At 41.6% G+C, this 27,260-nt stretch overlaps 1 protein-coding gene and 1 pseudogene across 2 annotated transcripts; both read right to left on the reverse strand.

Moving 5' to 3' along the window:
• Window positions 1-3,862: 3,862 nt before the first annotated feature.
• On the reverse strand, window positions 3,863-22,325 carry kcnc4 (potassium voltage-gated channel, Shaw-related subfamily, member 4). Of its 2 annotated transcripts, none has more exons than XM_015967737.3 (4): window positions 21,578-22,325; window positions 10,662-11,598; window positions 9,176-9,313; window positions 3,863-4,073 (listed from the first exon to the last, which is right to left on the reverse strand). In XM_015967737.3, exons 1-4 carry the CDS (start codon window positions 22,190-22,192, stop codon window positions 4,006-4,008), a joined length of 1,758 nt encoding a protein of 585 aa, XP_015823223.1. In that variant the 5' UTR covers window positions 22,193-22,325; the 3' UTR covers window positions 3,863-4,005. The 2 variants fall into 2 exon arrangements, with proteins under 2 accessions (XP_015823223.1, XP_015823222.3); XM_015967736.3 differs by having other exon boundaries at window positions 9,176-9,364.
• A 1,268-nt stretch (window positions 22,326-23,593) lies between these two features.
• LOC107390799 (heat shock 70 kDa protein-like) lies at window positions 23,594-26,193 on the reverse strand (annotated as a pseudogene).
• Between the last annotated feature and the right edge of the window lie 1,067 nt (window positions 26,194-27,260).

Raw genomic sequence — 27,260 nt, forward strand, 5'->3', positions numbered from 1 at the left:
TTCTCCGGTGATGCACCCCCAAAATTCCACTATCTCCGCTCCGCTCCGGCACAAACTCCGCAACAAAAACGGTCCCGTTGTAGTCGGCCGGCGAGCAGCGGCACTCGGCTGTTTTTGTGGTCGGTAGATCTTTTAGAACTGCAGTTCAAAGGTAACTCATAAGGTGAATATAAATGAACCCAGGTAGCAGTTTTTCTTTAGGATTGAGAGGAGATGCGGAAGATAATAAACAGGCAGGACAGAAAAATAGTCAAATAAAAACAAGTTAGTTTTTGTACCTGGTGGTTGCAACAAACAGACACCATTGAAGGTAATCAGAAGTGAGGAACAGAAAATGAAATAACTATTTTAATGTTTAGAGCAGCAGGAACTCTGAGAGGCTGCAGGCGCACCAGTGAGTTTGCGGCCGCTGCGCAGGGGGAGGGGGGAGAGGGCTGAAGCAGAAACTACCGTTGTTAAAAGAAATGTGTTTAACTTTGAAAATGTGGGCGCAATTTTAATTGTCAAAAACTCCAGCGAACCTACCCCCCCGCGCGCGCCGCTTCAGGTGTATGACGTCATCAACGACTAGTCGAAGTCGACTCGATTTTCATTACTTGACTGTCGACTTTAAAAAAAATTAAGTCATGCAACCCCTATCTTAAACCTTTGTCGGCTGTGCTGAAGAGAAAGTTACAGAACCAAATTATCTGCACGTTCTCCCGTCCTCTGTCCTCCGGGCCACACACACACACACACGGAGCTGACTGTCTCAGCTGTTATTTTCGTTAAGGAGTGTGCACGTACAGCATCCGCGCCTTGTGCACGAGCCTACTATTCAAGCTGCTGTTACACTTTTGGCCTGAGGGGGCAATCGCGAGCAAAAAAATTCAAAACTCCGTAAAGTCCCTTTCAATTCCAGGAGAAATTTATTTTTCAATAATTTATTTAAAAAATTATATTATTCCTGGGATAGAAGGCCTGAAATTCTATGTTTGGTTATTTGGGTTTTGTTTAATCGAACATGAAAGGCGAGGGCCTTCATAGATTTTACATTTTAGCAGCAATTTTCCCAATATTATTAAAAAGCATTTTATTATTAAACTCATCCAGTTGATCTAATTAAATGAAAAAAAAATCTGCTTAAATCTAAAATAATCGATTCACTTTATTAACCCGTTTTTCTACTTTCGTTTTGGTTGCACTTAGACTAGCCGTTAGCTCATCAGTCCTATAGGATGTAAACAAAGGCTGTTTATAATGAATCAGATGGTAATTCTAAGCTTTACACAGTTTTAAAAAGCAGAAAACATCATTTTAACCTATGAGCAACAAAACAGATTTTTTTATTTATTTCCTCAAGCAAATTTTTTTTCATGGTGTCCCTCCTATGCTTTTGGTAATTTAAGATTTCACACAGTAGGATAAATTTCAACCTTTACTTCCTGATTTTATACTGTTAAACAACAAAAACATTTTATTCAATGAATAAAATCAACCATTTTTATGCAAACAAAATATTGATTTAAAATCATTAAAATGAATTATTTTAGATTTCAGGGGGATTTCTTGTTTTTAGCAGGTGAAATGCAGCTCAAAGGTTGAATCTGGAGATCTGATTAACTTTTTGGTAGTTTTGGTGCTTATGAGGAAAGCAACAAGAATCCTGAACCTATACCAAAAATAAATATATCTGCTTATTTTTATTTTTTTTTAAAAAAGCTCAACTGATGGAAACTGTGATCCTAATCTAAACTAATGATCTTTTGGAATAAGAGCCTCTTCTTGGTGCTTTTCTCTCTAAGTTTATGAAAGCTCTGGTAGAAACCACAAGCTGTTGCTCGTATCCATGTGCTGCTCATGCTTTCGACTCCCTCTGACATGCTGCTCTCCTTCTTCCCCCTCTGCAGCAGAGTGTGCTGCAAAAAAGCATCCCCAAGCATCAAACATCCCCTCCTCTCAGGGAGCGACTGTAATGATAATCCTGCTTATAGGAACAGAGGATGAGTGTATATATGAGAGAAAAAGAGCTCAGCGTTTATTTGCATGTGACAAAGGAAGGGAGAGAAAGGATGCAGGCAGCCGAGCATTAATTAGTGTTGCCTGTCATCCCAGATCTCCATGGAGACGTGTTCTGTGTGCCATCTACACCTTTGGCACATAATCACAGACGCTGGAGAGAGCAGGAGGCACATCTGTGGTTGTTGTTACAGTGCTGCGAGCAGCACAACGCTGTCTGCTAGCTGGTTTATAAATAGCTGAACAGTTAACGGACTGAGCAGCTGGAACTTTGATTTACAGAAAATATAAAATAACACCAACTTCTCTTTAACACCAGGAAAAGGATGAGTTTTATTTGTATTTCTGCATAGAGAAACATGCCTTCATGATGTGACACACATCTCTCTCTCTCTCTCTCAAACGCACACACAAACAGACCAGACAGTTTGGGCTTTAGTTCATCACTAATACAATCCATAATGAGTAAATATCAACATGTGCTTGTCTGATAAGAGAATTGTCATCAGCAAAAACAGAAAACAGGTGTTAGAAATATGAATTATCAAAATAATAATCTTTCTTTGTTGGTTAACAGCTCTTTATGCATCATTAAAGGGTTGAATGATTCACAATATTCTACTGTGCTACATAATTACAGCTTCATCTACAGAAAAACAGACTCTAGGTGTAGAAATAGTCTAACAATAACACAAACTTCCTTTTTGTTTATTATTCAACATAAGGCCTCTATGGTAGACCATGAGGAAATGTTAAACAGACAATAATGCTGCTGCTTCTGGGGTTTTAACAGGTTCAACGTAAGCTTAAGCAAAAAGACACAAATTAAATAACATTACTGCAGACATATAAACTCCATTACGCACCCATGGAATTGTGACGTTTTTACTTGCATACGCCCTGTAATGTAATCAAGTCTGCTTTTTGGTCCAGAGTCAGCCACTAGTGAAGCATCAGCTGAGCAGAGATGAAGGAAAACACACAGATAATACAGCCAAACCATTTTTTTTAACTTTCCTGTTGTTGAAGAGTTTATGGTGAGTGATACGAGGCAGAAACAGGAAAACCAGATCATCCAGACTTCTTACTCAACATCTCTGATGTTTCTTCTGAAGGATGATGCGTCTGAGTTCAGCAAGGATGTTGAACAACCGCGGGGCTGACATAAAAGGTTATTAATAAAAGTTGCCGTCATGGACTAAAGTTGCATTGTGAAAAAGAAAAAGTGTCCTGGTGATTTTCTGTCAAAGATACATTTACTGTTCATTCTAATGCAGATTTTAAATGAAAAAGCATAAATTACACATAAAACATGTCTGAAAGTCACAGAATATTCAATCTGACTTTTAGGCACATTAAGCAGTGTGTGGTTTCACCCACTGGTCCAAGTCTGTGTGCGTCATCTGGACATCACGTCACATTAATTTTTATGGGAATGACTGACAGCCTCCTCAACCCTGCAGAACTCTACCACTGGAATTTGTCTTCTCTTAAAAAAAAGACATCTAGAAATGTAATTTTACAGTATAAATACCAGAATAAACCTTGTTGTACACCAGTTTACAAATATGGGAAGTTGCAGACACGTCTGTTTTTTAGCAGCTATCAGAAAGGGACAAAAAAAGTAAAATAAAAAATAACTACATTTTTCCAACTTTGAAGGAAAATTTGTTCTCCAAATATATAAGCAGGAGCCCAGTGCTCATAATAAAACAGTAACTGAGAAGAATTTGTATTTTGTATCCACTAAATGACAAGAATACAACTTTCTGCCAGATCTTTACTTGTACAGCATTCAATCCTGGACCATGCAATACATGCAAAATGTAAACGAGCGTATATGTTTACTGAACTGATGTTCTACAGGCTTTTGGATACACGAGGAAACAAAAAACTTGTCTCATATTAGAAGAACTGGGTCTGCAGTTGGCTTATGGGGAAATAAAACAGCTGTGATTTAATAAACAGCAGACTTGATGTCCTCTCCGTACGCCGAGTAACTCATCATCAGGTCAGAGTGGTGACCTCTGGCTGAGAAAAGTTTCCAGTCGCACTGAGAATGTCTTTACAGCTCTCTGTTAAGAAAGACAAATCAGAAATTATTCACGTTGTTGTTAAAGGTTCAGGTCAGATTACATATCACCTGTTACAGATAGATCTTTAAACAACTTCCGTTCTGATCTTTGTTGCAACCCTGACTTCCAACAGGAAGTGCTACAGCCACTTAGCTTCAAAGCTAATTTCCTTTGGCTGGCTGGCCAGGCTACGGCCCAATCTCAATAGTCACACTGCGCCCTGCGGTCTTCAGCAAAGTGCACTTGGAGAAAGTGTGCAGTAGGGTTCGAGTGCGTAGTACACAAGTGTGCAAATAATTGCCGAATTGAGACAGGAACCATTGCGTCATTGATCGCAACACATGAAGGGATGCTGGTCGCTGTGAAACTGTTTTCAAAAACCCTTATTAACAACTTTCAAACAAACAACAAAGCTATTATTTGAAATTAATTTCACTTCATTGCTGCTTCGTCTAAAACATTCAGAGCGTCAACTAACCATCCTAAAATCAACTAATTTCATTAGAAAATACATATTTTCAGAAAAGGAACTTGAGTCTTTTCTCCCGCAGCAATGACTTGACTTGTGGGTAATACCCTTGCCCGAGGTCCGTATCGTTGCAGACTCGGGTGAAGTGCAGATTAAGGGTGCAATGGGGGCGTGGTCAACTTCCACACTTGAGAATCGGAACGCCCTACGCACTCGCACCCCTGGCCGGGAACGCGCAATTGAAGGGCGTAAGGGTGCAAGTGTGAATATTGAGATTGGGCCAACCTCTTAGAAACCATATTGCCAAAATGTTACCCAAAAGAGGCTACAGGATCACAAACGGTCACAGAAAAGCACAAATGTTTTGAGTGTGTTCATTCAAACCTGACACCAATCAGCTATTTTCGGATTAACGGAAAACGATTACGTGAAAAGGGGGCAAAATTTGCATTTTGGTCAATAGGAGCACCTTGTAGCAACAATAGTTCATGAGTATTTTCTATTGCTAATTAATAAAATAAAATGCACATAATTTTACTCTATTTCAGGAGCCAAAATCTGATTTTTGACAGAAATCATTCTTTTGAAATTTGAGTTTTTATTGGAAACCTGAGTTGGACAAAAAATCAATTATCCAATTAATCTGAAACGAGTCTCAGTGGAAAAATAGCATTCAGTGGAGCGTCTGAAACACGTTCTCTGTTGGTTCAAACATCCGTTTCCTTCTTTTTGCTGCAGCATCATCACTGCAATTTGGAAAGTGTTTGTTTTGTTTGTCTAAATTGTAATTGTAACAAACAGGATCCCTGTGAAGCCTTTTATCGCTGGAACATTCTCTTCTTGTTACTGCGAGCGTCCACTTCCTGTCACCGATAACCATCTAAGTGCATGTTTAGACCTCCATCCATCCGTCATAACGCCTCTGTGGAATAGTATCCATACCTCTAACATTGCATTGCATCTGAAATCAGCCAGCATCCCGGTTCTCTTTGGGCTTCGCTCTGAAGAGCAGTGAGTCATAAACGTTTTACATCTAACCTGCTCCACACAGCTGCAAAACCACACAGGCAGCTTTTTGTTTGCCTCCATATGAAATAAAGAAACTTTGAATTCTGAATCCTGTCAAAACAACACACTGAAAGTCCATTTTGACCCTATTTTTAGTAATAATGTGGACTGAAATGTGTTGTGTGTGTAATATTAGCCTGTAACTGAATAGGATGCAGAGGATCACCAGATACAAAGCCTGAGATTTAATTAACCTCCTCCCCTCTCCATCATAGATTCGTTTTGAGGTGTTCTGGCTTTGCTCAGCTTTCCGTTGTTTTGGTGTCTTCTATAAGAATAAAGCAGAACAAATGAGAAGGTAAAGTCATCATTATAAAACACTTTTATTCCCAGGCTATTTCCTTCCTCCTCATCTTATTTGTCTACCAGAAAGAAATAAGGATTTCATTTTAATGGCATGTCACAACATGCCGTCGCCTTGCTGGCGTGCAAAAAAAAGTAGCTGGGTTAATCAACACTCGGGACTGATCAGGCTTTCAGGAAATACATTCAAGTGTAATGTCTGCATAATGGGCTGTTGAAAAAAACACGGGTGATATGAACTCTCACAGGACCCGGGCTGCTGTAAAGTGCCTCGTTTAGGAGCTGGTTTCTGCTTCTCTGGCAGTGATGTGCTAATGAGCTCTTGTGCTGAAATGCATCTGAGTGAAGTGCATTTTGGCAGGAAAAAAACCTTCAGTGCTGTTGAGCTATTCATGGAAAGGATTCAGGAAATGTCCCATTTGGGAAGAGTGTGGAATCGGTGGTAAGGATGTGATGAATCCAGGCGTCATTAAACAAAGCTATATGAAATCCCTTTTTGTATTTAGAATATTTTTACAGAGCTCTTTGTTTAATCACAGTGAAAGAATACTTGTTTATTATTTAACTTCAAAGCTTTTAATCTAAGGCTGTAAAGTCAATGAAAACAATATTTTAATTTCAGCTCTAAATAATCATGAAATCAATTAAAAATCTATTCAAATTTTTATTTTGTCACATTCCACTTTTGTATTCTGTTCCAAGCAACACTCACTTCAACTCTTTATGTTTTTATAAAAACTAAGAGCAAACAAGGATGGCAGAACGAAGGCAAAACATAGCGGTTTTTGATGCAGTCAAAAGAAACACTTCTGATGTTTCTGAAACTTGACAGAAGTGAAATTAGAAGAAAAATTTTTCCAAAACAAAGAAAGTAAAAACATAATATGACCTCTGTAAATGCTCTGTAGCTTGGCGCCAAGAGATATTTTCCTGTTTTATTAGAAAAATATCAACATTCCTAAACGAAATGAAATCAGACTCCTGAAGGAGCAATCAAGTAGAAACTTGTGTTTAATCCTCACGCTTTTAAATTATGAATATTACAGAAATGTTTTTTTTCTTAAATAGACATTGTAGTGGCCGTAAAGGTCAAGAGGTCATCTGTAAGAATAGTATAGAACTGAGCTGTGGATCCTTTGCAAGAAAGCCTGTTCATCTCATGATGATCAGGGGGTCCACGAGTCAAAAAGGATCAAATCTAACAGCTGAAATGCTGCTGATGATGATGATGTGATTCATCAATAAATTAAACAAATGACATGGGTTCATCATCTATAACATGCAGGAAATTTCCTGAAGGCAGACTGAAGCACCAGGTATGTCAGCTCCATTTTCCCAACAGAACGGCCCGCCAGTCTGAAGTTGCAAGTGGAATATTCTGTCCACAGGGGGTGACAAGGGCTGTGTGGCCTTTCATCAACCCTGTAAAGGGTCGTTTTAGCACATACTGGCTCAAGAAAATGATTTTAAATTATGAACAGTGGCAAATTATCCCTTTAAAATGTAAATTTTTTGATAAAAATGTTTCCAAGCCATTCAGTAATCCTTTTGAATAACATAGTTTTATTGACCATAATAATAATAATAACTAGAAAATTTCTGAAGACATTTTGAAAGGGGCCTGCCATCTGGCACAAAACGGTGGCGACATGGTGAGACACCAGTTGCCAGGTTAGGGTTAGCGATTGTTCATATATAAATTACTAACCAAACAACTGGTCTTAGCACTGAAGCAGTCAGACATGAAAGCAGGTCAGGGGTGAAAAAGGTGACCACCACCCCCCTCACCACCCCCGCAAGCCATAATTATCACAATTCTAGCAAGTGAAGGCTTGAAACCTTTGAATACTGAAATAAATGAACTTTTGCACCATATTCTGTAATTTCATCAAAAAAGAAACAAAACAATGCCTTGATTAAAGCAAACACAGCAGGTGGATCGCTCCGCTGCACACTTTCGTCATTTTTTTACTTTTCACTCCCGATCCGTATTAACGTATACGGAATAATAATAATAATAATAAAAATAAAGAGACCATTTGGTCAGTGCATAACAGTAAGGACCCTGCCTGTTCGGCAGGCCCCATAATTTGGATTTTGAGCCATATTATGACTCTTATCAGACATGTGAGCTGTTCCAGTATGATTTATTAAAAATAACAATTTAAAGAGCAAGTCACTTTGTAGGTTTTTCCCACTCTCAGACACACAGATGAAGCAATTAGTGCCGCAAAGCTCTTCTATTGATTTTATATTGACTGGAACAGTAAAAACCCGTTTTATTGTTGATTTTAGCCTTGCAGCATTTACTGGTTAAACAGTTATCGGTCTGTGGATAAAAGTAGTGCCACCTGCTTAAAATTGACCTGAAGGTGTCACACACTGATTATTTCAATAAATCTGCCGTGGTCTCTAATAAAATAAATGTCCTGTGAGTCTTTCTTTGTGGAAGCAAAGCTCTGGCACTCTCCATAAAACAGCACGATTTGGAGATTTACTCATTAAAATTCATGATGTTTGGATTTTTTGCCTCTGATTGGCTAACAGCAATGTGATTCTACCACTGACACCATTTGCTGTGCAATGTTGCTGTTTTATCTCCACAAATAACACAAACCTGAAGAAGTTCTGTCATGCTATGGAGTTGCTAATGCTAACGGTTAGTTTCTACAAGCCAAGATGCGCTCTGCTCTCTCCTTGATGCTAGGTCAGCAACAGCCCTCCCTGTCGTGAGCTAAGATGGGAGAGTCCATGAATGCAATTTTACAGTGTTACTCTGGCTTTTTCTAACCAGGGTGTTTCCATGTATATTTTCTTTCACCGGCTAATGCAGTAAATAGAGGTAGAAGACTATTTTCACGGTAACAAGCATGTGAAACTCAAAGTGAACACTCATATTGCAAAAGGAACTAATAAAAAAGGTTTATCAGTGAACTACAACTTTAAATTTGGAAATATTGCATTGTTCAGCCACAATGCAAATGGTTTAGCATCGCCAAGAAGCTAAAGATGTGGATGCACCACACTGAGTTTATCATCCAGTTTAATACGTTGATTTTAAGCGCGACTCGTGTTGCGAAGGACCACAGTCACCAATTCTTGTCATGTGTCTTGCCCATGTATGTCTGATCTCTGAATTGTGTGTACTGAAACTCTAATTTCATTTCTCTGTATGTCTTGCACATGTGGTAGAATTGACAATAAAACTGACTTTGACTTTGAAACAGCAAAAGGAGTCTGTACTGCTATGTCTGTAACTCACCACCATGGATGTTGGGGTCTGCAGATGTCAGGAGAAAACAGGTGGCCTCTTTCTTGTTCTTGCCTTTGCCTCGAGAACACCGCAGGGACCACTTCTCACTGGGGGACAGCGGCTGGGTCATACTGCAGCCTTCCTCATCTGAAAGGGCCACATTTGCATCCCCATTCTGTTTGGAGTCTGACAGGATGACTAAAACGTACGACAACATAAATGCCAAAGCTTTTACCGAGAGTCCCCTGAGGACCCAAAGACAGAGGTATATTACATAAAACCATCATTTCACTGTGAAGAGATCCAATTTGACTCAGATGCAATGAGGAGTAATCTAATTGTTATCCATTGCTGTCTTTATGATTGAACAAAGGTCATCTGTCAGAGAAACTCTAAGAATGTACAAGTCAAAAAAACAGCAGCTATTAGACAATAAACACCAAATGGAAAATATAAATATCAGGATACGTAATTAAAAAGGATGAAATAACTTGACTTAAAAAAGAAGCTGCAGTCAGCTGCAGATGCTATTTTTGTTGAATATGTGCATGTTTTCAAGTATTTCTCTAATATTTCCTACAAAAAAAGACACACGGTTTAACTTTTAGTCAGAGCTTATTGCATTTTTAAAAAATATATTTAACTGGAATTTTTTATTAACTATTCCCAATGACAAAGAACTTAATATTTGCAGAAACTGTTATTCTTTGACAATTTTTCTCAGAAATATTTTGTGAAATGTATCACTACAACTAGCTGTGATGCATGTTCCTGCTGTTTTGAAGTATGAAAGCACGCCCTTTAACACCTTAATTTAACATCTGAAATGTCTCCTCAGCCTTCATTAGTGTCTACAGGAGTGGTTCATCACTAAATTAAACAAATCAGCGGAGTTCATGATCTAAAACATGAAGGGAAACGCGGTGGAAGCAGACTTCAGGGACAGGTATGACAGCTCATTTTTTGGCCAAGTCACAACAGACAGGACCGGTAACTCTGAAGTTGCAAGTGGAATATTCTGGCCACAGGGGGCAATAAGGGCTGAGTGTTTTTCTCTTCTCTTCTCGATCCCCAGTGAGTTGTGGAGGATGGCTGCTTATACTGAGCCAGGATTCTCTGGTTTCTTCCTGTTAAAAGGGAGTTTTCCTCTTCACTGTCGCTTTATGCTTGCTTAGTTTGAGGATTGCTGTAAAGTCACTGACACTAGTCAGTGACTTGATGCAATTGGCTGGGTTCCTTATATAGGAAACATTATTTCTGATTGGCTTAATGAACTGACCTGAATTGGAATGTTTATTATGTGAAGTGCCTTGAGATGACTCTTGTTGTGATTTGGCGCTATATAAATAAACTTGAATTGAATTTTTTTTTCATTAACCCTATAAAGGGTCATTTTGGCACATACTGGCTAAAGGAAATGATTTGAAAAATTAAAAAGTAGCTAATTATCACTTTGAAGGGGTAAAGGAAGAATCAGGTTAAGCAACATCTTTACCTGAGCGGTTCCTGCTGATGTTCTCCTCAGCAGCCAGTGGGTACGTGTCGCTCTGAGTGCTGTCTATGTGTGAGTTTGTTTCCGATTTCACAAACGAAGCCGAGTCAGTCGGGGCGTCTGGGTTGTACGTGTGCGTCTTTTTCTTTTTTGGCAGCTTCTGCTTGGCCATAGCGAGTGAGTAGTACATGCCAAAGTTGTTGACGATGACAGGAACGGGCATGGCGATGGTCAGCACGCCAGCCAGCGCGCACAGAGCCCCTACCATCATGCCCAGCCATGTCTTTGGATACATGTCCCCGTAGCCCAACGTTGTCATGGTGACCACTGCCCACCAGAAGCTGATGGGGATGTTCTTGAAGTACGTGTGGCTGGTCTGCGTGGGGTCCCTGGGGTCAGCTCCGACGCGCTCGGCATAGTAAATCATGGTGGCAAAGATGAGCACCCCCAGAGCCAAGAAGATAATGAGCAGAAGGAACTCGTTGACACTGGCCCTCAGCGTGTGACCCAGAACACGCAGGCCAACAAAGTGGCGCGTAAGCTTGAAGATCCGGAGGATCCTTACAAACCGCACCACACGGAGGAAACCAAGCACGTCATGGGCAACTTTGGATGTCAGGGTTTTCAGGCACATTTCCAAGTAAAACGGCAGAATAGCCACAAAGTCAATGATGTTAAGGGTGTTTTTAACAAAGACCACTTTGTTTGGGCAGCAGATGATACGCACCAGGAATTCAATGGTGAACCACACCACACAGACGCCCTCCACCAAAAAGAAAATTGGGTAAGGGACCATCTCAGGCATCACCTCTTCCTTTGTGCTGCTGGCTGTGACATCTGGCTGTGTAGTATTTTTTAATTCATTGAAGGCCTCATGAGTCTCCAGGCAGAAGGTGGTGATGGAAACCAGGATGAAGAAGAGAGAGATGAGGGCCACTCCCTAAACAAGACAGATACTCAACATTAATCCATGCAATGATACAATTTCCTGTTTCTTTAATGCTCCAAACATCAATGCATTAATGCCAATCAGCTCTTTAAGGCAGCATGCTTTAAGACATCCATCATCCAGCTTCAAGGATAAGACTGTTAGGGTACTGACAACAAGCAAATACTAACACCATTACATACACACTGGTTTAACTTTAAGACCTTAACTCAGATACAACATTTTAAAACAATCACAGTTCTACGTTGCTGCATTTAAAGGTACTCTGCATGTAGAAGAATCTGGAAAATAAATAAACCAGGAGCCTAACAGGCCATTGCCTGTTTGACCAAGGCCAAATTCGCCCTGTAGGTCTTGATGTTCAATTCCATTTTTTATGAGATCTGATTTTACGAGTGGTTGTTTACATCACAATTTAAATACAACCACCGTCAGACTCCAGTGTGAACAATGTGGCCATAAAGTGGTCCACATGAGCAGAAAAAGTCATATTGGCCGTGTTCGAGTTGAGCTGCGCCTCGCCTGGAAAACAGACGAGAGCAGACAGAAGCAGCAGGGGGAGTGGCTGAAAGCCAAAATTTAAGTCGGACACAATTTCCTGCATGTGTAGCTCGCGGGTGACGATGGCTGAAGATATCACGTTAGCGTTCACACTTGTTTAATTTTGAATTTTAATTCTGGTGCCTGTTAGCAGCTGAAACACATCCTCACATGCTTGTGGATATCATATAGTGTATATGAAGACATGACTGTAATAATAAGTAAAGGTTAGCAGCTGTAGCTTCAGTGTGCTCATAGGAAACGTGACAAAAGAACACAAAACACATTTCTCTTTATGGCCTATATAGTTGTCATCATCAACATTACATGATTTAAAGAATACATGTGACCAACTAACATTTTGTGTTCTACCACCGGATGTTTGGATCAAAATATGAACCAATCAGATCTTAGATCAGGTGAGAGCCAGGCGTTTCCCGTCATCCTCTAGGTTTTGCAGCCGGTGGAGAGCAACTGCAGCGCCTTGCTCCAAAATCTGCGGCCGCCTTGATCTCACGAGGTTATCGTTGCCTACGTATGCATGACGTCAGAGCAAGTCGGCGTCAAGTCGGACACAAATCTAACCGGCATGCACTGCTCGCCGATCACCACTGATCTAACCTGCGCAGAACTGGCTTATCTCGAACACAGCCGTTGTCTCACATAGCACGCTACAGAAAGACAGGCCACTCCCACCTCCTCCAGTGCAGAAGTGTCATCAGTCACTCTTCAATGACAAAAAAGTGCAGCATAACTTCAGATAGGACATATAAAAGTGGTCTGGTTTTGTGCTTTTCATTCAGTCATTAAAAACATCACGCATAAGCAAAGAGAAGTTAGATTTCTATGTTTCCCTGCTGTCTTAACAAAGACCACCTTAGCTAGCTAGAGCTGTTTTGGTCGACTCTTGAAAACAAAATCACAAAAATGTCATTCAATTCATTTGCAATCCCAGTATGGAGTTGTGGCTAAATATCTGTAAGACTGATTTGCAGCATGCTTGGCCTTGCTATGGATGATTAGGTGTGGCGGCCATTTTGAATTGGATTACTTCCTAAGTTCCATTAAAATTTGCCTGCAGGTTTATGCCTTTATTTTGCTGACACACACACACACACACACACACACACACAGGTCTATCTCCTGTTGACGGGTTGTTATAAAACACGACTGCTGTGTCTTTTCAGTGACTAATGCTCCAGCACTATGATTCCTGAGATCCAAACTGAACATAGTGGCCTCTGGCCAACTGATCCACCACAATGGCAGCCTGTCCGTGTTTGTATTGATGCTGTGAGCGTATTCAAACGAAATCACCTGCTTTGTTACCTGAGGCCTGGGCTTATTGTAAAGAGCCTCTCCAACCCTTCTAATTTTCCAGCTGGATAAATAACGTCCCTGTAACCGGCGTGCACTTAGACTGTCGCACATCCTTCAGCTGTACCCTTTTCACTCTGGGATTAACAAAACAAATAAAGCATGTGAAGCTTGTTAGGGACACCAGATCACAGGAGAGCAACCTGAATGAATTAGAAACTGTACTGTTAATGGAGTTTGAAGAGTTGGAATTATAGGAATATTTTATTTGATGTTCAAAAGAATATCATCGTATTGCTGTAGTGTGGATAATGCACAGCCATCAACCATGACAACACTCAAAGCCTTTGGGAAGATGAAAACTTCACTGTGAGACGTGAGGAGAAGCTTCAACTAAACCCTGTCCTGGGATAAGCCCTCAGGGGACATTAGAACAAGACAAACAAAATGAACACCTAAAGGTGGAGAACTCACTGATCTGGCATAATAATGTGAGCAGATATGAAACATTTAACATAAATCCTAATTTATGCATTAACAAAATCTTAATGACAGCCTTTATTTTAATAAATTAAGTATAGATTTGCTAGCATCCATTATTTCTGCAATTTAATCATTCTTATTCCTAATTTTAAGCATGTTGACAAAACAGTCAGATCAAATAACCGAGCTGGTCAAGCGATAAAGTCCAGTGACAGCAGAAACTCGATTCACAAGCTAATTAATAAAAACATTACCCCATTCCCTATAGACTCTACAGTACTGCTGCAGGTTTGGCATTTAAAAAATCCCAACAGTTTTATTCTAAGCTCATGATCTCTGCTGTGGTTCAGAGGTTTGCGGTGAGTCTGAGACGTCCTGAGTTTACAGAATCACAAATGTTTTATCCTTGAGCCTAACAGAGCTGTGTTTTGTCAGGAGGAAGAAGCTGGAAGTTCTGGCGGATACAAAAACTGTTTGCTTCGCTCATAAAAGACTCAACAAACAGGTCCAGTGTTACCCCGTGCAGTAGATGGAGAAGCCTCGGTCTCTCTGGCTCATTATGTGTGTGTGTGTGTGTGTGTGTGTGTGCATGCGCGTCAGGGCCGGATTATCATTGCAGGGGCCCCTGGGCACAATGTGCCTAGGCCCCCCCCCACCTCCCCCAACATTACTGTCACCCAGTTGCACTTTTAAGACATTTCAAAACACTGTCAATATTAAAATTTTCTTACTTATATTGACACAAAAGCATTTACCTCCAGGTCAAAATAGTTTTATAACCTAATCACAAACACTCATGCCTGATGATTTTCCTGTTGTGCCTCACTCATATGTCTTTCTTCCTCTGTCCTCTCTTTTCTCCTCTTTTTCTGTCCCTCTCTCTTCCTCACAGTGCTCCTGTCTATCTTCTCTTCTGTCTGTACTAACAAAAATGTTGTTAATCTGTGGGACAGTGGGGGCAAGAGTCTGCTGTAAAAGAGATACACTGTCCAACTACCACAGAAAGTAATGCAGGATTATTTAAAAGATTATACAGTTATTGAAAAGTCTGCAAAGAAGAAATATCTGCATGTTTTTTGTTTGTCTCCTGTCTCCTTCCACCTCTTATCTCCTCAGGGCTTCATGACAATCTTTTTTAAAGTCTACCGTCAAGTAATGAAAATCGGGGGGGGGGGGGGGGGGGTGTTCTTCGCTGGACTTTTTGACAATTAAAATTGCACCCTCATTTTCTAAGTTAAACACATCTCTTTTAACAACGGTAGTTTCTGCATCTATACTGCTCCGCTTCAGCCCTCTCCCCCCTCCCTCTGCGCAGCGGCCGCAAACTCTCTGATGTGCTTGCAGCCTCTCAGAGTTCCTGCTGCTCTAAACATTAAAATAATTATTTCATAATCTGTTCCTCATTTCTGATTACCTTCAATGGTGTCTGTTTGTTGCAACCACCAGGTACAAAAAGGAACTTGTTTTTATTTGACTATTTTTCTGTCCTGTCTGTTTATTATCTTCCTGCATCTCCTCTCAATCCTAAAGAAAAACTGCTACCTGGATTCATATATATTCACCTTATGAATAACCTTTGAACTGCAGTTCTAAAAGATCTACCCACCGCAAAAACAGCGGAGTGCGCGCCGGCCACACCAGTGAGGTGCGGAGCCGGAGGACAAAACAGGTGATGCGCTCCGCTCCACAGCAGCGAAACGCATCAGGCACAAATAAAAGACAGAAAACATGAAAGGAAATGAGCCGACATGAACGATCGCTTTTTACTTCTACACCCTTGTGGCTGTGGGCCCCTGGGCCTGTGCCCAGTTTGCCCTTATTATAATCTGGCCTTGGCGTGCGTGTTCTTGTTGGAAATCTGCCTGCATGTCTCGTTAAGCATTCAGCACAAAGAGAATCAGAATCAGAAGTTTTTATTGCCATATGTGTGCCAAGTCACAACATTAGGAAACTGCTGCGGTATTTGGTGCAGAAGGTAAAAAAGAAAAAAAAAATAAATAACATAAATTAAGAGATGAGCAAAAATAGGAAGTAATAAAACACTCATGATAAAATTATTAATGAAAAAGTGGCAAGAATTAGAGAAGCAGCTATCTACCCTGTGTATGTACTAATCTGAGTGTTTTTCGAGCACAGCATCGGGTCACGTGCCTGGGACCAATCGACTTGAGTGGGCTGCCCTAAGATTTTCATTCAAAAGTCCAACTACAGAGGGGAAGAAACTGTTTTTGTGGCAAGAGGTTCTGGTCCGAATGGATCTGAGCCTTCTGCCAGATGGGAGCGAGTCGAAGAGACTGTGTCCAGGGTGACACGAGTCAGCTATTATCCGACCTGCACGCCTCAATGTCCTAGAGGTGTACAGATCCTGTATGGAGGGGAGTCTGCAGCCAATGACCTTCTCTGCAGAGTGCACGACACACTGCAGCCTCTTCTTGTCCCTGGTGGTAGCTCCAGCATACCACACGGTGATGGAGGAGGTGAGGATGGACTCGATGATAGCAGTGTAGAACTGCCTCATTGACTGTGGTGATAGGTTGAATTTCTTCAGCTGCCTCAGGAAGTACATCCGCTGCTGGGCCTTTTTTCTGATGGTGGTGATGGTGGGCTCCCATTTGAGGTCCTGGGTGATGGTGGTGCCCAGGAAGCAACATGAGTCCACCATCGTGATAGGAGTGTCAGACAGGTTTAAGGTGGGATGGGGGGGGGGGGGGGGGGGGGGTCGCCTAAAGTCCACAACATTCTGGGTGTTTAGCACCAGGTTGTTGTGGCTGCACCAGGACACCAGCCGTTCCGCCTCCATTCTGTAAGCAGACTCATCCCCATCAGAGATGAGTCTGATGATGGTGGTGTCGTCAGCAAACTTAATTAGTTTGACAGACTCATGTTTGGAGGTGCAGCTGTTGGTGTATAGGGAGAAGAGAAGAGGGGAAAGAACACAATTTTTTTCTCAATATATAATGTCACGATAAATAACATTCAACTGTTTGTATTAATATCGTCCTTGTAGTTTTATAAGCTGATAATTAATCTGAAGCAAACATCTTTACTGTGAACTGCATTTACTGCGTATCTTCATTCCTTTTGCCGTCTTTTTTCATTTGATTTTTCCTACTGGGAAGATAGAATTTCCGAGGAGAAAGCGAACGCACCATTAGCTGATAACAACGGTGGCAATGGAAGCTAACATATCAAGCTAATGTTATCTTTAACAGCTTATTTAACTGATGGAGCAGATTAAAACGATGATGCCTCACACTTAGATCGTTGTCGCTGGTTTCATCTTCACCCAATCACCCGCATTTAGTAAAGTGAAGCCAAACTTTAGAGCGCGTTCATGGTCTAGTCGGAAATTCGGAGTTCCGAGGAGAAAGCGAACGCACCATTAGCGAAACGGAAGCTAACATATCAAGCTAGATGCCTCACACTTAGATCGTTGTCACTGGTTTCATCTTCACCCAATCACCCGCATTTAGTAAAGTGAAGCCAAACTTTAGAGCGTGTTCATGGTCTAGTCGGAAATTCGGAGTTCCGAGGAGAAAGCGAACGCACCATTAGCGAAACGGAAGCTAACATATCAAGCTAACGTTATCTTAAACATTTTATTTACCTACCGGAGCAGATTAAGATGAGGATGTCTCACTTAGATCGTTGTCTGTCGCTAGTTTCATCATCACCCAGTTACCCATCACATTTAGTGAAGTGGACCCAAGCGTTAGCATACTTTCTTTCTACCCATGCTGCTCTGTTTACAACTCGCTCGCAGGGACCGACGACATAACGCTCTTGCGCATGCGCAGCTGTCTTGGAAAGTTCTCGTTATGAAGGACAGGTAACGAAACGAGGCACCGTTTGAAACGACGTGAATCGGTGCTCGGTCGGTACTATGGAATTCGGTCGGTACCTTAAAAAGTACCGAATTCAGTACCCATCCCTAAAACAACAACCTTCCCCATCGGGAATCAAAATGGGTGAGTCCATGGATGTTCAGTTTGACGTAGATCTGCCAGGCTTTTCAAATCCTAGAGTTTCACCGTCTGTTTCCTATCAGAAGCTAATGCAGGAGGTAGGTGTGGGAGACAATTTTTATGTTCAGCCTGCATGAAAAACCCAGAGTGACTTATTATAATCAGAAATTATCTTTAAAAATGTATTTTCAGTGAACCACACATTTGAGTAATTACATTTCTGGATAGTTAGGTCATTTGAAATATTAGTAAAGTTGTGTTCATATTTATGTTTCCACAAGCCATAAAAACAAAATTCAGACCAACACATTAATAACAAAGTAATGGTGGTTGGAAATTAACATTTAGGCCTTATGAGGTGAGTGAGAGAGCAAATGTGTTGGATAATTCTCTGTGAGTTTGTGGAAAGCAGCAATTATGTGAGCTGAAACAAAATAAGTCACGTGCTAAAACCAGCACTTTTCTAAGAGGTTAATTAGAATCAATGCCAAAAATGTAAATACTGTAATATTATCAAAAGATGTTTTTAACATAGTTTATATCTCATTACAATATTGGTCATTAGAATTGAACAAGCAGTAATTATTCAATCATACGAACGCGTCAAGCATAAACCAACCTTTATTCTGCTTTCCCCACCTATTCCACCTTCCTCAGGATCCACTGATTTCCCTCTTTCCTGTTCACTTTCCTCTTTCTTAACATTTTTTTTAATCACAATTGTCTATTTTTGCTCATTTTATATATATTTTTAAACATTTTCTAAATGCTTTTTTATATTTTTACATTTTTTGTTTTTGTGAAGCGCCTCGTGATTTTTATCTTGAGAGGCGCTATAGAAATGGTACTTTCTTCTTCTTCTTCTTCTTCTTCTTCTTCAAAGGTAAGCCACCTTACTGCTTGTACCTGTGCTTCAGGACTTGTATCAGGTTGTGACAGATAAGAAAAGATACCTTAGGTAATGAGAGCTTAGCCTCTCCTCCCTATGGTAGTGGGACATCCTAAGGGTGATAAGCCGTATATGGTTAGTTGGTTCAAACAGGCTCTGTTCTGCACATGTGAAAAAGTCTCTGGCCAGCGTGGGAAGGAACCATTTCAAAGGGTGGCTCAAGTAGATTAATTGATTAATCCATGTTAGACAGATCACCTAACGGGAATCATTTTCTAGTTACCACCGCCCACATATGCTGACAGAGGCGCACATTAATCCTGATAAGACCCAAATAATAGTCAGCTGTGTTGGCCTCCAGTAACCATTCGCCCTAGTACTCAAAACCACTGAGTAACGGGAACCTACAAGGAAGGGTGTGTTGACTCTGGAACCAAGTAGGGTTACGTAATATTCTCCATTCCACCTTAAAATAGAGAACAAGTCCTAAAGGGAGTCCAAACCAGGGTCTGTACAATAAAACTCACCGCAGCCTCAACTACCCTGAAAAAGCAGCGTATTCTACGGACCACAAAGTGGACGCTCGCTACATAAGCAGCCACTGGATTTGGTGTCGCACTGATTCATGTCTGTGAGTCGGTGCACCTGAGGACGGGGAATTAATCTCCACTACTCAGTCTGACAGCCACATTTCTGCTGGGTATCTGTGGAGAACTACTTTATTATCAGACATTTATATTTCATAAATTCAGAGAGCCAAAAATACCCAGAAAGATGGTGGTGAGTATCTATATATCACGTATAACGAGACAAATTACCAAGAGGCTTAAGTCACAGGTCTCTGAGGAACAATATGTCCTTCTCATCTTTGATAAAGCTTCACGTATGACCGTTGTACAGCAGCAGGAGCGGTCCTCATCAGTTAGACGAGAGGCGAGGAGCTCCTCCACAGCACTGAAGTAGATTATAAGGATGAGAGCAGACAGAGATGCTGAGCATCAACCTGAGCACCTCAGAACTCTTCTCTGTGCTACCGAAACATGAGTGTGAATTTCAAAACATCACTACCAAACGAGAAAGTGTAAAAGTGTTTTTCTTTGGTTTTAAGAGACAAAAATGGACTTCAAATGTTTATTGGAGATGTTTTAGCTTCATCCTAGAGGCTCCTTCAGTTCAGGACTGGGTAATTGAAGAACAGCAACATTTGTGACAGACATACTTGGAGACATGATTTTGACACAATCGGATGAGGTTGCCATGACAACTGTGCCCTGCGTTACTGCCTGCAGCAATATTTCATAAGAAGTTCATTTGATGTGAAGGTAAAATACCTTCAAATTTACACTGAAAGTCTGAAATTCAGATGTAAAGAAGAGACAAGAGAGCGTTTCAGCTGGGTTAAGGCTAAGCAGACCTATAATCTCCTCTGGTGATAGACAGCTTTTAGGAATCACATTACCTGATTTGAGCTCAAGAGCTCTCTGAAATTAAAAGGCCATAAAGGAAACGCGAGTACCTTCATCCGCTCAGAGAGCATGCTCCCATAATGCATGCAGAGTGAACATACATGCGTGATCTGTCTGGATAGGAAATGAAGACAGCATCATGACCGGGTCAATATATCTTCACTAGAAATTTGCTTCTGTTAGCCGACCCTCAGAAATCTGCACTGACTGACTGGTGAATATTCAGCTCAGGAAACAGAAGTGATGAACTGGCAGACACAGCAGAAAGAGGGGGTCAAGGCGAGGCAACACCAACGCGGTTCTGACTCAGAGATGTCTGCTTTTCCACAACAACAGCCTGCAAATGCCACCTGGTCCAGACGCTATAGCAGACAGTAGCTGCAACGAGAGCTGGAGGAACATTAGGCGGCTGCAAAATGGAGCTTTTCTGAATAGAGCATTCAAATGTGCATGGAAAAACAAACAGAGAAAATGTGCATCTCTCTTTTGGAACTAAATGCATTTTCTCTCTTAGATGTTTGGACAACTGCTGGTGACACGCGATGCTTGCTTTTACACTGACTCCATAAGCACTCTTCAGCTGCTGCTGCTGCTGAGCCATTAGGTATAAAAGACACTTCAAAAGCTTACAGAGGAATTCAAACCCCGGTGAGAAGAAAGGAATGAAAGCAGAGTCAAGTTGAATTTTTACTTCTGCTTTTATCTACGAGCTAAACAACAGTTTATTTTGTTGCTCAGAGGAAAAATAGTTTAATGTGAGGAATTCACATTAAATGTCAGATCCAACTAGTTGACTTCTCATGTAATTGAATAATTTCCCCCTTTACAGCAGCAGAGCGTGTTTCCTTTGAGATAACAGCAGTGTGTATTTTTACACTTGTTTGGAGCTTATCAGCACGCAGAAAATCAGTCTTGTTAAAACTGGAATGCTGCATCAGAGCAACTTGGCCTGTTTTAGGTTTTAACCCACAAAGTTAAACTTGTAGATTCTTGTGATCAAGTTACAAACATTAATAACAATTTATAGTGACTTTAATATTTCTTTATGACAGTCCGAGCCAAATATGCCACTGTCCTCCCACCTGGTGACCCAAACTGGAGTCCTGTCCCCTTAAATAAGTACAGTGCTCTATATATGACGCATGCCTTTTACCCTTACCCCGTAAAGATGTTTCACTGCAAAGCCTCCTCAACACCTGTTGATTCCGAACAAAGAGCGCCTTTTTACGCACTTGTTAATCAAACACATCCATTCTTAGTTAGAGGTGAAAGAAAATGACCTAAAAGGAAGAGACACCTGCCGGACTCACCCTGGCAGCTCTGGATGAGTAAGGGTCGTCGAACAGGGCCCAGACTTTGGGTCGCCAAACTTCGCAGCAGCCCCTGGACCTGTCGCTGCAGTCCTCGATTCCGAACCGCTTCGGCGTGTCTTTGTCATCGTCGGTATCCTCCGGGTCCGGTGGCTCGAATGTCTCAAGGGCCTCCTCTGCGTCCCGGTGCTGGCGGTAGGTCATCCAGCAGCATGGCTCCACGTCGGTCTCGTCGATTCCCCAGAAGGCGAGCTCCTCCTCGAAGAGCGGCCCGCACGCGTCGGCCGGGCAGTGCAGCTTTCCGGTCCGGTAGTAGTTCAACACGTAGGCGAAGATGCCCGGGTGCCTGTCGAAGAAGAACTCGGTGCAGCTCGGAGGCTCTGCGTCCGAGTCGCAGCTGCCCTGCGAGTCCGACTCGACCAGCCACGCCAGGCGCGTGCCCGGAAGCGTCCGGAGAGTGCTCTTGTAGGTCTCATGTCGGGTACCGCCGACGTTAATGATGATCTTGTCCGAGTCTTCGCCTCTGGACATCTCCTCCTTCAAACATGATCTGGACGGAGGTTTGTTTCCTGACTTGCGCCCTCGGTAAGTCGAAACGCACACCGAGCTGATCATTTAGAAGCTGGTCGCTCCCGTCTCAAACCGAAAAATTGCTCTCAAGAAGATCAGAAAACGCAGCCTGTCATGTCAGAACCCGGTTCTGATGATGACCCATGGGGCGTGTTGAGATCCAGACGGAGACAAAGTGGTGCGCAGCGTGAAAACCACCTGTAACCGACTGAGTCTGTCCAAGTGGCTCGGCTCGTTGTTTTTAATTAGATGTTTTCATCAACTTACAACGATTCCTCCACACTTTTCACAATTATTAATCTTTGCTGCATTAGGTCAGAAATCTACTGATAAACACACAAAAATGGCCTTTTACGCACGGCACGCGCCTCCAAGAGCCATCTGTCTCTCAAATATTTCCCAAATAAGATAAAATCCGCGACTTTTCTTCTCTCCGCTGCTACAGAGTCACCCTGGTATCGGCTCGGCTCAGTTAAACCACGGAGACCAAGGTTTTTAAATGTTCCATTTGCGCGCCAGATGTGTGCTCCTTCACCAGCCGGAGACGTGACGCTCCTCCTGAACTATCCGTTCATCCCCTAGCGACACAGCCCGGTTGGACTGCGGTGAGCAACAGGCTCGGTGAGTTAACCGTTTAGGTGCTGGGCGGATCCAAACCCCCTAAATAACCCCGTTTATTTTGTTCATGCTGTTTTATTGTTATACACATAAGACAAACCAACTCATAAATTATAACCAATCAATGCGAATAAAAGATTAAATGTATTTACTTTTGAATTATATGATGATTTTTTTATAATAATTTTGTTTTAAGGTGATTTGTTTGATCCAACAGGTAACTGTTCTCAGAGGAACAGCTCGAGGCTGTCATCTAGTGGCACATTTAGTGAAAAATATGTCAAATCAACAATTTGTTTTGTTGTTTTTTTAGAACTAATTATGAATGGTTGAGGACTGCTATCTAAACTTTAACTTTAATACAATCACATAGAAGGCTTTTGTGAAACATGATTTATTTGGAAACAAAGGAAGTGAGATCTGCACTGGTTTTTGATTTAATATGTTTATTTTAACATTTTTGGTAAATAATTTAGATCCCAACTATTGTTCTTTAAACTTCCATTCTATATTTGTTTTCACCATTAATGACAGCATTTATTAAGTTTATGCCCCAGAAGGATGATTAGGGTTAGAGCTAATGAGACCTAAACCCAAACTGTTGTTCGGAGCCTTACTTTGCAAAATTTCTAAACTTCCAATGTTCTCTTCCACTTGACTTTCAACTCAGTAAACTCTCAGCGATACTATAGGCAGCTCGCGGGCCAGGCTTGTGTGAAGAACTACCAGCGGCCCTCGGACCATTACATTTGAGTAACCCTGCTCAAAATGATTCACTTTGGGACCGACAGTCAGGGTGAAATCACCATTAGTCTTTCTTCTGTGGATTTAATCCACTTCTTCAATGGTGAGACTATGAGAACTTCCATCCTGTCCACTGGATCTTCCTGACTGTGCTCCTTGATATAACTTAAGCTTGATTCATTCTTCTGCTTCTGCGTCGGTGCGGAGACACTCAACGCCATTATCCGTCCTTGCGGGCCTGCTGGAGAGCCCTGCAAGGAGGTACGGAGTCGAGCTCTCTTTTCTAAACATCTGTCCATCGAGACGGAGAACGCAAGCTTGTGATTGGTCAGGGCACCGCTGTCGTCTACACCGCTGCCATTGCTCCCTCAAAAACATAAAGAGAGCTGAGGATAACTAGCGGCAGACACGGAGAAGCTTGAAGAACACCTTGTGAAAAAACTCTAAAAATATGAACGTTTAATTCCTGGAGGAGTGAAAAGATGCGCAGCAAGCATTTATTTGTGGACCGAAATGACAGGAAACGTGGGTTTAGAGGTGGCGAGCGCATGAAGAGGTGGAGGAGAATGAGAGACAAATTTGTCAGTGTTAAAAAGTTTCTAATATATAAAAAAACACAATATAAACACTATCTTGGACCGATACATGACAGGATACCACAGAACAGCGCTACGCCCTCTGTTGTCCTAGCGGGGAATTGCTTTGCAACACTCCCCAGGAGACGGAGAAGTATGAGGGCAAAATGTCTCCGTCCATGCGTGTGTGTGTGTCTCTCCCTGTTGGAGCTGATGGAGAAGCATGAATCAGGCTTTAGTCACAACTGGCCTGCACACCTTCCCAAGTTATTTTTGCTGATGCTCATACTCACCCTTCTCTGACTGTTCACCAGCCAGAAAATTGTCTGGTTGCATTTGTCAACGACCATTTTTTTTATCCTCCTCACTAATTTTTCCTTTCATAGCTTCGTCGTCCACTCTGCTCTTCATGAGGAAGGCATAGGACTCCAGAGAGTTCTTTGCTGCAATCTTCTCTCTCTGCTTGTCGTCTTCTGCCTTGTCCTTTTCTGCGCCTTGTACCATCTTCTCAATATCGTCTTTGCCAAGGCGACCCTTGTTATTGGTGATTGTGATTTTGTTTTCCTTGCCGGTGCTTTTGTCGGTGCTGAACACGTTTAAAATGCCATTAGTGTCAATGTCAAAGGTTACATCTATTTGTGGCATGCCTCTGGAAGCAGGAGAGATTCCTGTGAGCTCAAACTTCCCAAGGAGGTTGTTGTCTTTGTCCATGGCTCTTTCCCCTTCCTACACCTGGATCAGTAATCCTGGCTGGTTATCGGAGTATCTGGAGAAGATCTGGGTCTGCTTTGTGCGGATTGTTGTGTTTCGTTTGATAAGAGGTGTCATAACTCCACCTGCAGAGATGGGTACGACATCCAGGAGCAGCAAATTCTGTACGTTCTCTGAGGTGTCTCCAATGAGAATAGTAGCCTGGACTGCTGCACCATAGGCCACAGCTTCGTCAGGGTTGATGCTCTTGTTCAGTTCTTTGTCATTAAAGAAGTTCTGTAGGAGCATCTGGATTTTGTGAATTTTTGTGGCAACCTCAACCAAAATAATCTCATGGATCTTGGATTTATCCAGTTTAGTGTCTTGCAGGGCCTTCTCAGCTAGTTCCAGTGTTCCTCAAAAGGGATCCGAGTTGAGCTCCTCAAAACATGCTCTTGTGACTGAAGTGTAGAAGTCAATGCCTTCAAACAAAGAATCGATCTCAATGCTAGGCTGAGAACTGGATGACAAGGTCCTCTTGGTTCTCTCGCAGGCTGTCCGGAGTCTCCTTACCGCTCTCTTGTTCTGACTGATATCCTTCTTATGTTTCCTTTTAAACTCTTCAACAAAGTGGTTGACCATTCAGTTGTCAAAGTCCTTCCCGCCAAGGTGTGTGTCTCCTGCTGTTGCTTTTACTTCAGATATGCCATCCTCAATGGTCAGAATAGACACATCAAAGGTGCCTTCACCAAGACCAAAGATAAGAGTGTTACTCTCTCCTCTTCTGTGTTCATCCAGGCTGTAGCGATGGCTGCTGCTGTGGGCTCGTTGGTGATCCTCAGAATGTTTAGCCCAGAGATCACCCCATCATCTTTGGTGGCTTGCCTCTGTGAGTCATTGAAGTACGCTGGCACTGTGATGATAACATTTGACACCCTCTGTCCCAGGTAGGCCTCAGCAATCTCTTTCATTTTAACCAGGACCATTGAAGAGATCTCCTCAGGACAGAACACCTTCATCTCACCTTTATATTCAACCTGGACTTTGGGCTTTCTGTTGTCACTGATCACCTTGCAAGGCAGAGCATCGTGTCAGACTGGACCACCGGACCGTCAAACCTCCCAATGAGTCAGTTGGCATCAAAGTTGGTGTTGGTGGGGTTCATGGCTACTTGGTTTTTGGTAGTATCTAAATCTCTTGCCTTCATCATTGGCAATGATTTCCACTTTTCCATGCTGGAAAACCCCAACACAAGAGTAAGTGGTGCCCAGATCAATGCCGATGGAGATTCTCGTAGCGGACGACATGTTTGGAAGGGCCTAACCAGATTCTGATGAGAAGAAATATTAACTGTCAAAGTTCTGTTGGTTTAGTCCACAAAATAATAGTTATTGGAATTTCTGCAGTTTTCTCTTGTCACTCCTGCCGTCGCTTTTTTGTTCTTTACTTGTGCCTGGACCGAATCAGGCCTGTAGCCTATATAGTAACAAGCACATTTCCAGAACCCTCCCTGCCACTTCCTCCTCCTCCAAGCCCAGTGACTGAACTGATAATATTAGAAAATCATGCTGCATAGAAAGACACTCAAGTGACATTAAGGGAAAGTAATGCTTACCCCTTTATTTAGTCTGGTTTGATTAATAAAAACAAATTTTCACTGTTACCAGTATCTTTCAAAAACATTTGTTTTATTGCTGATTTAATGCATTCATTTTTTTAGAGTGTTCATACAGTAGCATACACTTATGTCATTTTAATTACATGAAATGTTAAAGATCACCCTGTTAAATCAAAGGAGGACAGTAGCAATGATATGTCCAAGTCTAATATGTTTCAGCAAACATACATGAAGTTAACAGTTTCTACAAGCAGAGAAGGAAGACATCAAAAGCACATGAAAGTGGTTTTACAAAAACTTAAATTAAGGTCAGTGATGATGAAAGTTAAACAAATCTGTTTCTAAACAAGTTGGGAGGCTGTGAGGATTGCAAATTGGGAAAAAAAAATTATAATTTAGACAATTATTACATGAATCTGAAATTTTCTGATCAGGTGAAGCTTTAAAACACCTTCTATTCAATCTTTCTTTACGCTTTTGGCCAAGTTAAAGTTTCTGTGATTCCTGTTAAACAAAACTACATTTAACTGCCCCGACTTTCTTCCTGTTTCATTTTCTTAAACCTGTTTGAATTTTAGAAAATAAATGTAACCGACATAAAATTCAAATTTCGGTTTTAAAATATGTATATACTCAAATGTTTGTCCAGAGTCCCAACTTCTTCAAAGACAGGGCTGTTACAGATTAAAAAGGCACATCCATACCAAAACCTTAAAAGGCATCGTCCATTCAGAAGGCTTAGTGACAAAGATCTCAGGTGGAATGTGAGTGAGCAAATGGAAACTTGGATTAAATAAGACATTTTTGTAGTTGGAAAAAGCTCCTGTGGCTCTTGTCCTTGGAGGTTTCCCACATTCCTTTTGGGGGG

Source organism: Nothobranchius furzeri, chromosome 15 (assembly GCF_043380555.1).
Source record: "Nothobranchius furzeri strain GRZ-AD chromosome 15, NfurGRZ-RIMD1, whole genome shotgun sequence".
In the NCBI taxonomy this organism is placed as follows: Eukaryota; Metazoa; Chordata; class Actinopteri; order Cyprinodontiformes; family Nothobranchiidae; genus Nothobranchius; species Nothobranchius furzeri.

Bases quoted from the DNA above. Each gene is read 5' to 3' on its own strand.
- kcnc4 (XM_015967736.3), bottom strand. From the start codon at position 22,192: ATGATCAGCTCGGTGTGCGTTTCGACTTACCGAGGGCGCAAGTCAGGA. The intron at 9,365-10,661 runs GTAAAGATGTTG...CGTACGTTTTAG, and splicing joins CATCAGCAGGAACCGCTCAG to TCATCCTGTCAGACTCCAAA. The intron at 4,074-9,175 runs GTGAGTTACAGA...CTTTCTTAACAG, and splicing joins AGACCCCAACATCCATGGTG to AGAGCTGTAAAGACATTCTC.